The sequence below is a fragment of the Cydia fagiglandana genome, chromosome 4 (genome assembly GCF_963556715.1).
Source record: "Cydia fagiglandana chromosome 4, ilCydFagi1.1, whole genome shotgun sequence".
In the NCBI taxonomy this organism is placed as follows: domain Eukaryota; kingdom Metazoa; phylum Arthropoda; class Insecta; order Lepidoptera; family Tortricidae; genus Cydia; species Cydia fagiglandana.
This window is the reverse complement of record NC_085935.1, coordinates 16200090-16215407: the sequence shown is the minus strand read 5'-3', so window position 1 is coordinate 16215407 and position 15318 is coordinate 16200090. Positions and strand designations below refer to the sequence as shown.

General features: G+C 37.5%; 1 protein-coding gene across 2 annotated transcripts in view; it reads left to right on the top strand.

The window, feature by feature from the left end:
* The first annotated feature begins 449 nt into the window (after positions 1-449).
* The window catches only part of LOC134663909 (piezo-type mechanosensitive ion channel component), an 80980-nt gene continuing 66111 nt past the window's right edge, over positions 450-15318 (top strand). The window contains exons 1-2 of one of the 2 annotated variants that reach the window (XM_063520451.1): positions 450-670; positions 1920-1994. In XM_063520451.1, coding sequence (XP_063376521.1) covers positions 1928-1994 — 67 coding nt within the window. In that variant the 5' untranslated portion in view covers positions 450-670; positions 1920-1927. The remainder of the gene's footprint in view (positions 671-1919; positions 1995-15318) is intronic. The other variant, XM_063520452.1, reaches the window with a different exon arrangement.

Genomic DNA, 15318 nt, shown 5'->3' with positions numbered 1-15318 from the left:
AGGAAATAGGAGGTAGAATTCATAGAAAATTTACATTAATGATGACACACTTTGTCTCTACAGCCCAAATCACAGAATAAATAATAGTACTACTGTACTGAAAGGAAACTTCCAACAAAACCAAAGTTTGACAGTGGTTCAGAGTCGAATCATGCTGTCCCTTTTTAATAAATGGCACTATCCCTTTCGGCTATTTAGGGTTGTCAAAATTCAAGCCATTAACTTATCTGTGGTCGTGTACGCAAAGGGATGTCAAGTTGTGTCAACCCTAATAATTGCTCGGAGCAATTTTGAGTCGAGCGGAGCTGAGTTTGGCCGAAGTCAGGAGCTTCGCATTAGCACCTCTGCCCAAATGTCATCATTTTAATTTTAGTAGATAAAATAAAATACGTCTGGCAATAATAGGTTTGACATCTAGTGTCACTGTCAATTATGTCAAAACTTGAAAAGCAAGCAAGAGTGTCATCTCGGGCGTGGATCGGTTAGTGCGTTTGTCGGTGGTGTTGTTATTCAAAAATGTAGTTATGTCGTAAAATGTGCGGAAATTATTCAAATTATGCTAATTTCCCTTATCAAAGACTTCCATATTATAACTTTAAGTTTAAAGTGGTTGTGTGCTGCTGAAGTGACATAATTATTTGTTTACTTTAATCAGGATTTTTAGTTTAAGGTATGTTTTGTGAAGTTCTGAGTTTTCTTATCGTTTAATGAATTAAACCTTGTTACTATTTATTTGGGCACCTATTTCCGATATTTTTGGGTTTATTTCGATAATGATTTTGATTAGATGCGTTGTTTATAAACCTGCGCATTTTTTAAATTTTTTTGCAAGTCTTTTTGCTCAGCGCGAACAGCTGTGTTTTGAAGGGATTTAAATATGTTATTGAATATCATGCTGGTCAGGAATGTACTTAGCAGTTAGTAGATTTCATGATATTATAGATTCTTTAATAATTAAAATGGGTACAAGAATCTTATATGCATTTAAATAGAATTAATTAGTTAAGTCAACAAGGTATATTTATTTATTTCTATGAGCCTAGACTCCTAGAGTGTCCCTTTGCTGGGTCCTTCTCCCTTATATTTTACATCATTATCATATAGAAATGCACAGCCAGGTTATAGCTGTTATATGTGCAGATTAATGTTCTGCACTTGTGTTTTGTTTAGGTATTTATAAAATGTTTGTGGAGTCTGTTTATAAAAGAGTTCAATGAGGGTGCAATGATTATGGATTCGGGCAAACTGAGCGGCTACCACGAAAACCGAAATTCGCAAATTATGGGGATCTTTCTCTTTTACTCCAATGAAGGCGTAATTAGCGTGACAGAGAAAACTTTCCCGCAATTTGCGAACCTCGATTTTCGCGGTTATAGCCCTGTTCCAGACATACACTATGGTTAGACAGAAAGTGTTGTCTAGGGTTGCCACTACTCTGTATCCCTGTCATCTTCAGATAATGTACAAATTTATATTTATTTGCACTCATGGTAGCATTAGTCACAATTGGGTGTGAGTAAAAGATGGGCTACCTTATTCATTTGTATGCCATCATTCTTATAAAAATTGTGTAACAAAATAAATTATTTTATTTCTGACTTTGATTCTAACCCCCTTATTCATAAACATTTACTAAAGTTAACATGCTGTTAAAAAACGTTTGTCCCTTTCTGACGTATTGGTATGATGGAAAGGGACAAACGATTATTATCAGCTTGTCAACTTTAGTAAACGTTTATGAATAAGGGGGTAAGTTTACTCTCAAATTTTAAAAATACTAAGTTTACCTTATCCTGAATAATAGTAATAAAAAAGTGATTAATTCACCCAAGTAATAATAAGATTGCATAATTGATTTTGTTCATTAAATTATATATACATAAAACAGTTTCAAGTGTGGCTTTTTTATTTATTTACAGTTAACATCATGCCCAAGCTTCATGTACCATCAACTTTTCTGGTGCGAGTAGTGCTGCCAGGTGCACTGCTAGTCAGTAAGTGAATTTTACAATTAATTATTCATTAAGACCATCTTAGGGCAAAAGAACTGTCATATTTGTATAGATAACCTCTGTCTGCTCTGTCAAGTTCTGTGACTGGTGTATGGAGTATGTAACAAAAGAAGTAAGAAGCAATAAAAGGGCTATTAAATATCTTAAGAACGGGTCACTCACATATTCGTTCTTAAGATATTTAATATGTCTGTGTCTCACGGAAGTTTTGTCAATAAAAGAGCTTTTATATTGTTATGCTTTAAGGCCAGGCCACACTGCTGCGTGTGCGTAGACGTGCACTAAAATGTTGGAGCCGCGCACGCACACATCACGCAAGCTGTGTGTCGTCGCTCATAAGGAACCGTATATTACAACGCGCATACGTACCCGGTGTGCACATGCCTTTAATGGTCTTTCGCACATTGACCGCAGTATCAAACTCATAAGATACATTCCACTGTCCTTTATGGATCTCTTGTGAGCTCTCTCTCTGCTGTTGGCCTCTCCCTCTAATGTATTAATGTGTCAATACTGTCAATTTCATTAAAACTCATTGATAAGAAGGTAATTCCTATATATATTCTTTTTCAGTTACTATACATCTATAATAGTCAGAGATGTGACTTATTTTACACACCTTTTGGCACAAATATTTATGTAATTGAATTTTAGTTTTGTGTTATTAGTTATTATTATTTGTGCTAATAAACATCTCTTATTCTTATTCTTATTCTTATTTGAAATACTTGTATTTAAAATGCAAATACAAAATGCAAAATACCTATTTTGTATTTTGTATTTAAATACCTTTTGAAGAAACTATTTTGTATTTTATTTGAAATAGTTTTTGGGACCTATTTTCTATTTTCAAAATACAAAATACTTTATACTTAGTAGGTAGGTAGGAGTTACAATCTCTTCTGATGTTACAATCCTGGCAACTCTCTCATTCTTTTAACATGGAACTGTTGAATCTGTTTAGTAACGTCGCACATGACCACAAGCGTAGCGAGTGGTTAAAAAAGTGGAATCTTGAGTGTTGGGAGAGTTTCAAGGCACGAGAGGAGAACAAACTTTTCTGCCCTGGTGAAACACAAACGTGACGTTTTCATCACACTAACGAGAGGCATTATACTAGCTGTGAAACATTACAAATTAATGCTTTAAAAGTTGGCCAATAAAAACCATCATCCATACCTACATCCTACCGGTTAATATGAGCAAACAACTAGAAATTTGCACTTTAGATAGAGGATTGATTTCAAAGAATAAAGAGAGTCTTTTCAACTCGGAAATTCCGAGTAATACTTTTTAATTCAGACTAGGTATTCACGACTCAGAGTACCTTTTATCGAAAAGTATTTGTATTTAAAAAAGTATTTTGAAAATACCTATTTCGTATTTTGTATTTAAATACAATTTCAAAAACTATTTTGTATTTTGCATTTGAAATAGTATTATCAAGAAAGTATTTGTATTTTGTATTTAAATACTTTTTATAAAGTATTTTTCGCATCTCTGATAATAGTTATCCTTCGTAATCTAAAGAAAAAAAATCTAAGTAAACTTTGTTACAATATCACAACACAACATTCGCGATGCGAGGATATTTTCGCATTATTCTTATTATAAACAGTTAATGTATCATTGGACAAGAATACATAAAAAGTGTGAAGTACTAGTAAACAGCGTTAAATTTCATAAGCAGCAAACTTGTATTATTAACCGCACGCTAGGTACTCCAGTGTGCGCCCTGTAGCCCGGGCGTAAGAATACGGCTACGGTATCCCCTGCCTATCGTAAAAGGCGAATAAAAAGGGGTTCTCGGGGTCGGAGACAGTCGCAGCTAGGCACTGCGGCTGAAAAAAGAGGGGACCCACAAAGGGGCATAGCGCTAGGACGGCACTGGCGATGGCGCGTTCATTGGAGATCCCAGAGCCGTCCGAAATGCGCCGAGGACGACAACTGGGAGGTTTTTAGTCGGTGAAAGTCCGACATAACCTTCGGCTTCGCGCTGTCCCTGCGGTGCGGGCGGAGGTATCCATAATGGATATTCCTCCCAAAAAAAAAAGGTACTCCAGTGTGCGAGCGGGGTAACGCTATATACGTACTAAGCGCTGTTTCGCTCACACACTGGATGCTCCTGCAGTCTGGAGCGACGCGCGAATTCACATAGCGTGAAAACCGTCGCTTGAACTGTCCTAAATGCCTGAAATTATCAGTCATTAATTTTATTTCACCGTGCCACATTTAATGTCCTGACCTTTGAAACTGGCCGGCATTAAATTAGTACCGCCGTAAGTGCGAATTAACCGTCACCTATTAATTTAATGTCGCGGGTATCAACGTGTGGCAGTGACGCAACGCGGTACAGTTTCCTACAAAAAAATAATAAAAAATTCATGCGACCCGAGTTTATTTTATTTATTTAAGGATCACCAACGGATAATACATCTACACAATTACACAGGAACAAGGAAGGAGCTATGTGGGAAATATGCTCGAAATCATTAACCACCCTAAAATCGTATATTCCCGGTGTTTCCTGCAGTCCTGTAGTGAGCTGCTAGTGATACCTAAGGCTATAATATTATGTACTTTCTCACTCTAAAACACCCTTCTCCTCGGACTGCAAGTAGAATCGCGACGAGCAAAATAAATGAGGCCAAAGTAGTAATGTACCTACTCGATACGGGCTACTTTCTGTTCTGTACGATAACTTTTCGACACAACTAATTTACGGAAGTATTTACGCTTAATGGCTGGTCGGTCGGTGCTTATCGCGGCAGTCGGTACCTGCATGTTCACACGCCCGTACTGTGCCAATTTCGCGATTTTGCATAGTTGCGTGGTGTGGTAGGGACCCTTGATTGTAAGAAACAGAATGGACTTTCCATGTAGCAATCCCGCGGGGTTATTTTTACGGAGCCGTCTCCATTACCTGCCCTCACATAAAACGTACCCTCACGTTGCGCTAGGCGTGGTTAGGGTTGCCATACGTCCGGATTTGTCCGCACATGTCCAGATTATTGACCCTTTGTCCGGATTGCGGCCGGACTTGGCATGTGTCCGGATTTCTAGGAATGACCTTATAAAAATAAAATACGCGCCCGGGGAGGGGGTTACGGGATCGGGCGAAGGGAAAGGGAAAAGTAGATCCACGATAAAGTACACCACAGAGAGCAGCGCGCCGCCAGGGCGTCGTTCAAGCTACGCCAAATCTCTGCTACAAGAAAAGTCCGGATTTTTAGGGTGATGTCCGGATTTTTATCAGGACATTTAATTCTTCCATATGGCAACCCTAGGCGTGGTTGAATTGATAAGTCGGAAGCGTGAGCTCAGCAGTCTCAGCACGTTTTTTGCAAATAAAAAACAAATCTGGCATTGAGACAACTAATGCGAAGTCTGCGGAAATTCCGCCTCCGCTAGCTGTGAGAAAGCAATAGTCTCGGTCATTTGCCTTTTCCTTTGATGATTGAAGCATAAACAGATAATATTTGTCACTATAATACCTAGGTATATATTTTAGAGGTAAATGTTTGCAAAAAGGAAATGTAACCACAAGCAAACTAACAATAATTTCGCGAGTTTCCAGAAATCGTTTAAAATACCTACTGTAGCTCTACTATGAGTTCCGTGAATGACAGTGAGAAGTGAACATAGTGAGAAAGTTAAGGAAAATGTATGGAGTAATTGTACAGTGCCTCTACCGGTCACGTAAAGAACTAAAAATTTCAATTTGTACCATGAGTTACAAACGTTTTTACGCGAGTTTTCCATACTTGCCTAACTTCACACCTAAAACGCTCTCTTTCTTATTATATAATGAAAACTGAGCCAGAATTATTCTGCGTAGAGTCTGTGCGGAAAGAGAAGAGTCGTGGCAGAAACGGGAACTAACATTTTAAATTTTATATGGCAATCAAACCTTTGACACCTGTCTTGTAAAAAGTAAACAAACTTCTGTCATTGTATATTTTTATTAACAAAAACCGTAAGTTTTATGTATATAATATTTTCAAAACACGATAAAACCGTACATAAAACCACAAGGAAAATTATATTTAACATTGTTCACTTTTGTCAGCGGGAAGAAAACGGCTAAATGCCGACTATCGACTTACAAAAAGTCGCGGAACGTGTTTCCGCTATTTGCGGGTATTGATGTTGTATTTAATATTAAATAATTACCTATTTAATGAGCCCCCTAAGTAACTTGTCTCCGGTACATAATCGGTAAGTATATTCATTCAAAATATATTAATTTTCATAAATATGCAGGTCATTCATGATCTTTAAAATAACTGACAAATAGTCTTGATACTTTCTATTTTATGCATATTTATATGTAATTTCTTTTTCAGGATTGTGTAAAAGTACCTACGGTATCTCCAGGGCCGGATTAACCCTAAGTCAAAGTAGGCAACTGCCTAGGGGCCCCGCCTCGGCTAGGGGGCCCCGGCGGCTCAGCGCGCACTAACTAAAATTTTGTTCCATAGTGTAAAAATTCATGAGTAAATTTTTGATTCTTATTAATGAGTATGCTTTGTTTATTTTGTTATTGTATTTTTTCGAGCCATTCTTTAAATAGTTTACATTAATGAAATACTGTAATAAAATTTATGCAATACGTTACAGTTTACGGGGCGTATTCTGCGTACCTGTTGTAAAGTTGTAATACAAGGGTTTTAAGGAAAAATGGTTCCCCATTTTTCGAAAAAGCAACAACTTTTGGGTTATTTCGACTCATCATCACGAGGACTATTGATTAAAACAAAGAAAAAGAAAGAAGACGAACGTGTCCCCCGTTTTTCATAGGAATGCTCGACCAGGCAGGGAGGATATACGTTCACAGAGAGAGGCCATGGTTGAGCGAATGAACTTGACCCTTAGTCTCGTTTCCCAGTGGGGTGATGACAATCTGGTCACGTTCAATGCCTCCAAAACGCAGACGTGTCTATTTTCCGCAAAACGGAGTCCATTCGACCTGACTCCTTCTTTCCGGGGTGCATCTGTACCTATTGCCGACAGCCTGGAACTCCTCGGCATGGAGCTGAGTTCAGTCCTCAGCTTCGGCAGCTTCATTGAGTCTAAAGCACAAACTGCGGCCAGAAAGCTGGGCGTCCTAAATAAGGTGAAGCGATACTTCACACCTGGACAGCTTCTAACACTTTACAAAGCTCAAGTCCGGTCGTGTATGGAGTATTGCAGCCACCTGTGGGATGGCTCAGCTAAATACCAACTCGCCGCTTTGGACTCAGTGGAGCGCAGAGCCAGGAGGATGATTGGCGACAAGAAGCTAACGGCTGAGCTTCAGTCTTTGGCCCATCGGCGGAAAGTCGCCAGCCTGTCGGTATTCTACAGGTTGCACTTCGGGGAGTGTGCCCAAGAGCTACACGAGCTTATTCCACCGTCCCCATTCTACCATCGGACTTTTAGACGCACGGCCGGTTTCCATCCTTACTTGGTAGATATTCCACCAATTCGCACGAAGCGCTTTGCTTCTACTTTCCTTATGCGCACTGCCAAGGAATGGAATTCCTTGCCGGCGTCTATATTTCCGTGTTCTTATAACCCGGCAACCTTCAAATCAAGAGTGAACAGGCACCTTCTGGGCGAGCTCGCTCCATCGTAGGCCACGTCTACGCCTCGGCTAGTCTGTGGCCATGAGTAAGCCCATTCATAATAAAAAAAAAAAACCTTCAGCCTCACTTTTTGCCTCAATTTACCATTGGTTTGTGTTCCACATCTCCTCTACTTCTTGGCCTCGCTGCGCCAAGCTCGGCTTGCGGTCTCGCTTGCATTGGCTGGACATTGGTTCGCGTCTTTGCTCAACTATTTATTCTGAAGCCAAATGAAGCACGGCTTTGACTTCGCATGAAACCTCACCTCACTGGGGCACTTCGGACTTTTAGGCCCAGATGAAGATCGATACCCGGCCTTTTAACACGCTTTCACAATTTGCGATATTGTTAAGAAAAAATTTCGCGCTCGCTGCGCTCGCGTTTATTTTTGGTTCTTTAATTGACCTTGTATCATCTACATGTTAGCTTGACTGGTGAATAAATAGAGTTAGACCAAGAAAAGACTGCAATTATACGCAGTGCAAGTGGCAGTTTTGACGTTTAAAATAACACTTGCACTGCGAGTGCCATCAGAATTGTTGCACGCATATCTTGGTCTAACTCTAGTAATTTAAGTAATTGTAACATATGGAAATTCTTTATTATTAGGTTGATTCTAATCATTTGTGGTTAGGCGTTTGGTTTTATGGTCGGCCAATCGCTGTTCAGCCTCGCAAAATATTAACTATTGAGAAAATCAACCATGCGGCACTAGTTGAGCTTAGCCTTTAGCCTCGCTTAAAATTTGCCATTAGAGGTAGATAGGAAAGTGACGCTGAAGCTCACATATTTGGTATTCCACGGGGAATTGGCCTAAAGCCTAAAGGGCTCTCCCCACACTTGACGCGACGCGGAATCGGCAAAAACCGATAGAATAAAGCGTTATGTCCATGCAATAAGAGCGAAAAAGACATCTTTCGATTTGAATCGGCTCGGCCGACGTCTGAAGACTGAAATTAAAAACGCAAACTTATTTCCCTGTATTGAATATGCTGTGTGCAGAATTGACTGTAGGGGGCCCCGAACCTCGCACTGCCTAGGGGCCCCGACATGCTTAATCCGGCCCTGGGTATCTCGAATAAAAGACCGCTAAGTAGGTGATATGCAAGAATTCGTAATCTACGTGCCGGATTCAAGCACATTCAGTTCAGATGAAGATAGTTCTATGAGTGTCCCTGGTTGTTCTGAAGCTAGCTTAAACATAAGTGACATTGAATATTTTAATTCAGACTTCGATTACAAAGAATAAAACTTTTTCTAATAAAATATTTCTTTATTTGAAAGTTCGTTTACTAGGTTCTGAATAAAACTTTTTCTAATAAAATATTTCTTTATTTGTAGGTTCTGTTAGTTACGAAATTATATTTCATATTTAGCAGTGACTTTTCGGCGAAGTAAAATATCGTGAGATGAGAGAACCGGACATATCCCAATAAGACCTACCTACTTATATGCACTATTTTTATTCATATTCATATTTATTATTAATAATGTACACATACATTACAAGTCAAGTTTACAATGGGTGAAATATATCCCAGATAAAATTACAGTTCTATTGCCCAATTTCTACCCGATCTACCCGGTTTTAATAACTGTTGGACTGCACAGATTAGGCAGTACGTAAATGGGACTCTATCTTGTTTGGTACTAAAATTACAGTTGTATTGGGCAAATTCTTAACTAGTTTTAGTAGTTTTGTCAATCGCACTGTCACTTTTTAGTATCTGAGACATAAAAACAAGTGTGTTTTAAAAAGAAAACTAGTGCCTGCGCTAAATCAGAGGATTGAGTTGACGAGCCGACACCACCACCAGGCTCCGTTTAGTAAGCCGTGGTAAAAAACCGGAACAAAAGGGATTCAAGTATCAAGACCTTTAATGTCGTACTATAATCACGTGACCAGTGTTGTCAGCATAGCAAAAACCATAAAATAGCACTGGCGCGCCCTCAAATCCCACGACTCTTCTCTTTCCGCACAGACTCTAAATACTTTAAGCGAGTAAACGTGACAGATGTTATGGAAAAATACGTGCGTTTCCAACGTGACATTTCTGTCAACTTGTAAACACAACAAATACGCAGATTTTTCACGAATATTAATGCAATTTTCAACGTAATATGTATACATTTATAACAGTATATGAACTTCAAGCAAAACTTTAAGGGATAAATCAATTAATAGTTCGATAAAAGGCTGATTTAGTACAAAGGTAATGAGTTATATTTGACATCATATTTTCCTATTACTACTGCTACATTTGCGAAAATCACATTGCTTACGAGCAATTTTTGGTTTTAGGCAAGAAGCTGATTGAAAACAACATTTCCATGAAAACCCGGATTGCATCATGTATGCATGCATATGCATGTAGAAGTTACATATGTATTAATAATTAAGGCTCAATACAAGGAGCGGTACATAGACATGTTGCTGTTTTTGTTGCTGGGTGCACATAACACATATGTAGTAAGAACATACCGCAAGACCTATTATAATATTTACACAAGAATTGCTACGTATTTTATTAAGCATTATTATCTTAAATAAAATAAAACATACAAATGTTCTGTGAGTTTATTTATTTTTCTTTAAGTACTAAGTAAGTATTATTTTATTTTCCGTTGTTCAAATTATTGTGTTTGGTACCTAGGTAATCGTTTTTCATGTCAACTTGGTAACAGGAAATATAAAACTTTCTTCAAAAACTTTTGCTGGTGGTTCAGAATCTGAAAATTTAAATAAGATTTAAACACATTTATTGCCAAAAACCCGCTGCGTGGGTTCATTTTGTATTGGAAATGGGGCGCTTGGCACTGAAATATACTCGAGATCATATAGGTACTATAAAATTAAGATCGCTAGAGTCTGGCTAGCCAAAATTTGTTGACAGATATTTCGTTGTTGTATCACCAATTGTCTATGATTTAAAAAAAAGCTAAAAGTTAGTTGACAATTTATGTCATTCATTCAAATTATTTGCGGTTTATAAGGGGTTTCTTTTAAATAATATTAATAATTTCTATACTGAGTGAGGTTCGCAAACTATTATTCAAGCTCGTAAATAATTACGACAATGTGCGAAGTCGACGTGTAGCGTTGTATAACGAAAAACTGCAATGTTTACAACTCCTAACCAAATGTAAACAAATTAGGAGGTTGGTGCTCTATAAATATTTTGATACTTTAAGTACTAGTTCTAACATTTGCCTATTACTTTGATTAACTACGTGAATTTATTAATGCCTGAATCCCATAAATAGGACAAATGTATAAAGAAACGGATAAACTAAAAGTCCTGAAAAATATCTATAAAATCTAAATATTGGAACGTAAACATATGTGTTTGTCGTTGACTGCACTTTAAATAATGGTAGAAATTATGTGAGCTGACTTAGAGTGCACGTAAACGTTTATTTAACTTATTTCCTTAGGTACCTTACTTGTACACGGAATATCAAAAATACTATCTAGTATCAAAACTATAATTCCTAGTACACAAAGTGTGACCAGCCCAAGATTTTATGAATTTCCCGCCAAAAATGTAGGTAAAATTTCAGTAGCCAGACTATATTACGGTTATACGTAGGGTCTGTGCGGAAAGAGAAGAGTCGTAGGTATAATGTATGGGCTCCCCTAAATTTCACGACTCTTCTCTTTCCGCACACTCTATTAGATAATGTTACTTAGCAGTAGGAGACGGCCGCTGTCATGATGCGGACTGAAGCGGACCATTATAATACATACCTATTTTAATATTTTAAGATTTCTTCTCATGTGTGTACTATTTTCGTCATAGGTAATAAATATGTAGCCAAAAGTAGGCTGTATAATCGCGCCGTATACTTTGCTTCCTATTTTTTAACACGCAAAGTCATTATTTTAACTCGATTATTAATGATGTTTACGTAATTATCATATTTTGCAATTTTTGTCTTGAATACAATATATTTTAATTTATACATTGTTTACTAACATTGATGTGTTTATTATTTTCGTAACTATGGCAACGTCAAATCTTTAAAAAATTGTAGAATGAAGGTTGAGTCAGTAACAAAGTGTTAAAATTGGTCTTAGAGCATTTAATAACTGGAGTGGCCATTGAGTGCTTACTGTTAGGATTTAGGACTAGGGTTCCAAGCAGGAAAGAAAAGCTTGTTTTAACACCATATTGGTAATGTTTATTAATCTCAAGCAAGACTATATAGTAATGGCGTCTCATACGGGAAGAAAGAACACCTACATTTGTTTTATATTGACAACCGAATAAATCAAATATCATAGTCGTAGTAGTCTCGAAGGTATACTCTTTATTTTTTTGTTGACATTATTACTTACCCCTCTGCCGAAAAACTTGCACAATTGTGCAAACTTTTGTATGGACTGACATGGCTATTTGTACGTTACGTACAAATCATGTAGAAATAGCAATACATTTGACGTCCCCTCCCCCGCAAAAATCGGCAGACTGTTTTGTAAAGAAAATGACAGCGATGACATCTCCATTCTAAGTGCTCTTAGTGGATGGTAGAGGTAAGGAATACAATCTCCATGTAATTAATAATGAAAAAGTGTCCGTCAAAAACCTTAAGAGGGAAGTATACTACGTAATCGTCCATACAAAAAGAGAAAACGTTTTTCCACTTGTAAATACGAGTATCTTCCATTCTCCATGATTTTTAGTACGGTATTGATACAATGAAAAACTAGGTATTGGTAACTTGTATACCGTAAACCGGTTGATTGTGACACTCTCTAATCAAATAATATTGTAACATCTGTATACTGAAATTGCATAATCTGACAATAAATGATTACTTACTTACTTACTTACTAGGTTTATGGGTTTTCTTTTTTCGCTACTCTGGAGAGATTTAGAAAAATTATAATAGCTGACAGCGTGCCCAGTTTTTGCAAATATTCTCCCATAAAAGAGTTTTCTCATAAAGTCATAAATAGGGCTTGCATTGCGGAATTCCGGAATCTCGAAATCCCGGAATCTCGGACAAATTTTCCGATATTACAATTCCGGAATTGATACAACTGAATATCGAAAATTCCGGAATTGGATTTTAGTACTTTTTTCAGGTTAAGAAACTACAATATACTGATGTTTTTTGTTGTTAATAAGTGCCTCTTAGTCATTCAGTGACCTATAGTATGGGTATATTTTACTTTTCGGTTTGATAAAGCAGTGGGACAATATGGGCTCATAAAAAAAAAGCAAAGTGATTTTACTTGCTTAGAATAGTCAGAATAGTCTCAATCCTACATGAGCGAATCTTCGATTTAGATAGAAGGTTTTCTCTATCAACGATTTCGGATCCTGTAGAAGCATATAATATATGATATTCTGAATCATAATTAGGATCTAGGAAGGAAAAAGCCAAATTTCGACCTTCAACTTTCCAAATTCATCCATTGAATGAATGGTTTGCTAGCAACTAAATTTTCCCCGAATAAATACCCCGTATCATAGAATTGAATTGAATTGAATAAAAGTAACCATTTTAATAAGGTGGTAAAAAAGAGATGAAATTATCTGTAGTACTTCAAATTAAATTTCTCTTAAACAATATTAACTTTAATAAACGTAAAGTATCAGATATTCACATTTTTTGTTGGATTTTACAAAAAAAATTAAGTAAAATACGATAACCCCTAATTCCGGAACCAGTTCCGGAATTCCGGAATTCGAATCCAATATCGAAAATCAGTTCCGGAATTGGAGACCATCCGATATTGCAAGCCCTAGTCATAAAGGATTCTCCTTACCTCTACCCTCCATATTCACGGCTACCATCAGTATATGTAACATTACTTTCTGTGCATCTCACTTGCACTAATATGCGAGAGCGAGATGCATAGATAGTAAATTACGTAGACGTGAGAAAATGTGTCAATTTTGTTATTTAGTTCTTTAGGTGAATCATAGAGGCGCTGTATAAAACTCCGATATAACTCTTGCTCTGTTTTTTAGTATACTTAGAAAGGGACAGCATCGTTTGGAGTGGAGTGAAGTTAGGTACATAAGACCGTAAAGAAACGTAAAACGTGACTCACGGCACGTTTATTCACCGAGTGTAAGTGAAAAATACTCTGCCAACTGATAGTAGAGCTACTGGTTAGGCAGCTATAATATTTTTATCACGGCGACGGCGGAACCGGCCGGCGGCCGCGAACTGAGTTGTTATGCATGCTGTCAAAACTCGCTATTACATCACCGACATAAACATTTTTTTTTTACAATTAAATCATCACGATCTTGGTTTTTATGATAATAATTCATTACTATTCCATCCGCGACGCAGACTGTGTCATTAACTAATCAGATACTCACCGGCCTACTCAATGTTGTCGTACCTGTTTACATTTGTCGAAATAATATGAATCACACCGCATAAGGAGAAATCATCAATACAAATAGGTAGTTTATTCGCAGTAATATGGATACATAATGGTCTTAAAGTAAGTAGGCAGGTAGGCACAAATTGCTTCTACATATGACGCCTTTTCTGGCGTGCGAAATATCAAATGAAAAACTTAAAATTTAAGAACTAAATCTATCATGCAACTAACTTAACTTATTAGTATATTACAGATTCTTCTTTATGAGCAAAGAACTCGTTTATTGAGTAAATAAATGCTCTATGAGTAATCCATTACTACAGGATGATTAATGAATCAAATACCTACTGCCCAGTAAAGAAAAATTAGGAACTGTAAGAGATGCCTTAACTATGTTCTTGGAATTCACGAAGCAAATTTTCAGCACATGCCATTAATTATTCGTTCATTTACCATTTCCGCTTCGCTTCCTGAAACCGTTCATTTACTCGTATATATATGCATCCATTGGATTATATGTATGCCAAAAAAAAATGGTTTATAATACAATACCTACCTATTACAAATAGTACCTAAACCGTTGAAATACCGCGTGGTCTGCAATCCAGTGGATATCATCCGTTATCTTATGGCCGGTGACAATATTTTTTATTAAGTGGTTTGGTAACTTGAGGTCTAAAGACGTCTTTATGGCGCAGATACTGATCCCCCTGTTTCCTTTTTACGCTGGAGAGTTCTGAATAAAAAACAGCTTTGGGTAATTTGTTAATTGCCCATGCGCCTGACCTGGCCACCCCACCTCAGCTGGAGATTGATGATGAGTGCCTCGATATCAGGCATCTTGACGCGACGTCTGCTTCATTGCGCACCATACCTACAATCGCATTTTCAAAACCAAGTTTGGCTCCGCAAGGCATATTATGGCTCCTCTATACGATGGGCCAACGCCGGCCACTCCAAGGGACGCAGCCATGCGGTAGAATGAGATAGCAATATCACTTGCTCCCTCTAACGCATAAATGCGTCCTTTGGAGTGGCCGGCGTTGGCCCATCGTGTAGAGGAGCCATTAGAGCGTTCCATGTTCCTGGTTAAAAGCATTTGGAGGAGTCGCTGACACGGCGAAGAGGACTAGGGTGATTGCTATAGTTATTCGGCCAGTATATAGTATTTTAATTTTTAACAAGCTTTTATTAGGTCGACCTGTATGTAACTAACTATGTAATGGAATCTAAGGTAACTAATTTAACCATCTTCCAAGGATCGTAGGGTCATGAAAATTGGCAGTTGTATGTATGTAGTTCTGATGACAATACAATAATATGGTACTGTTGAACTGATCTGATGATGGAG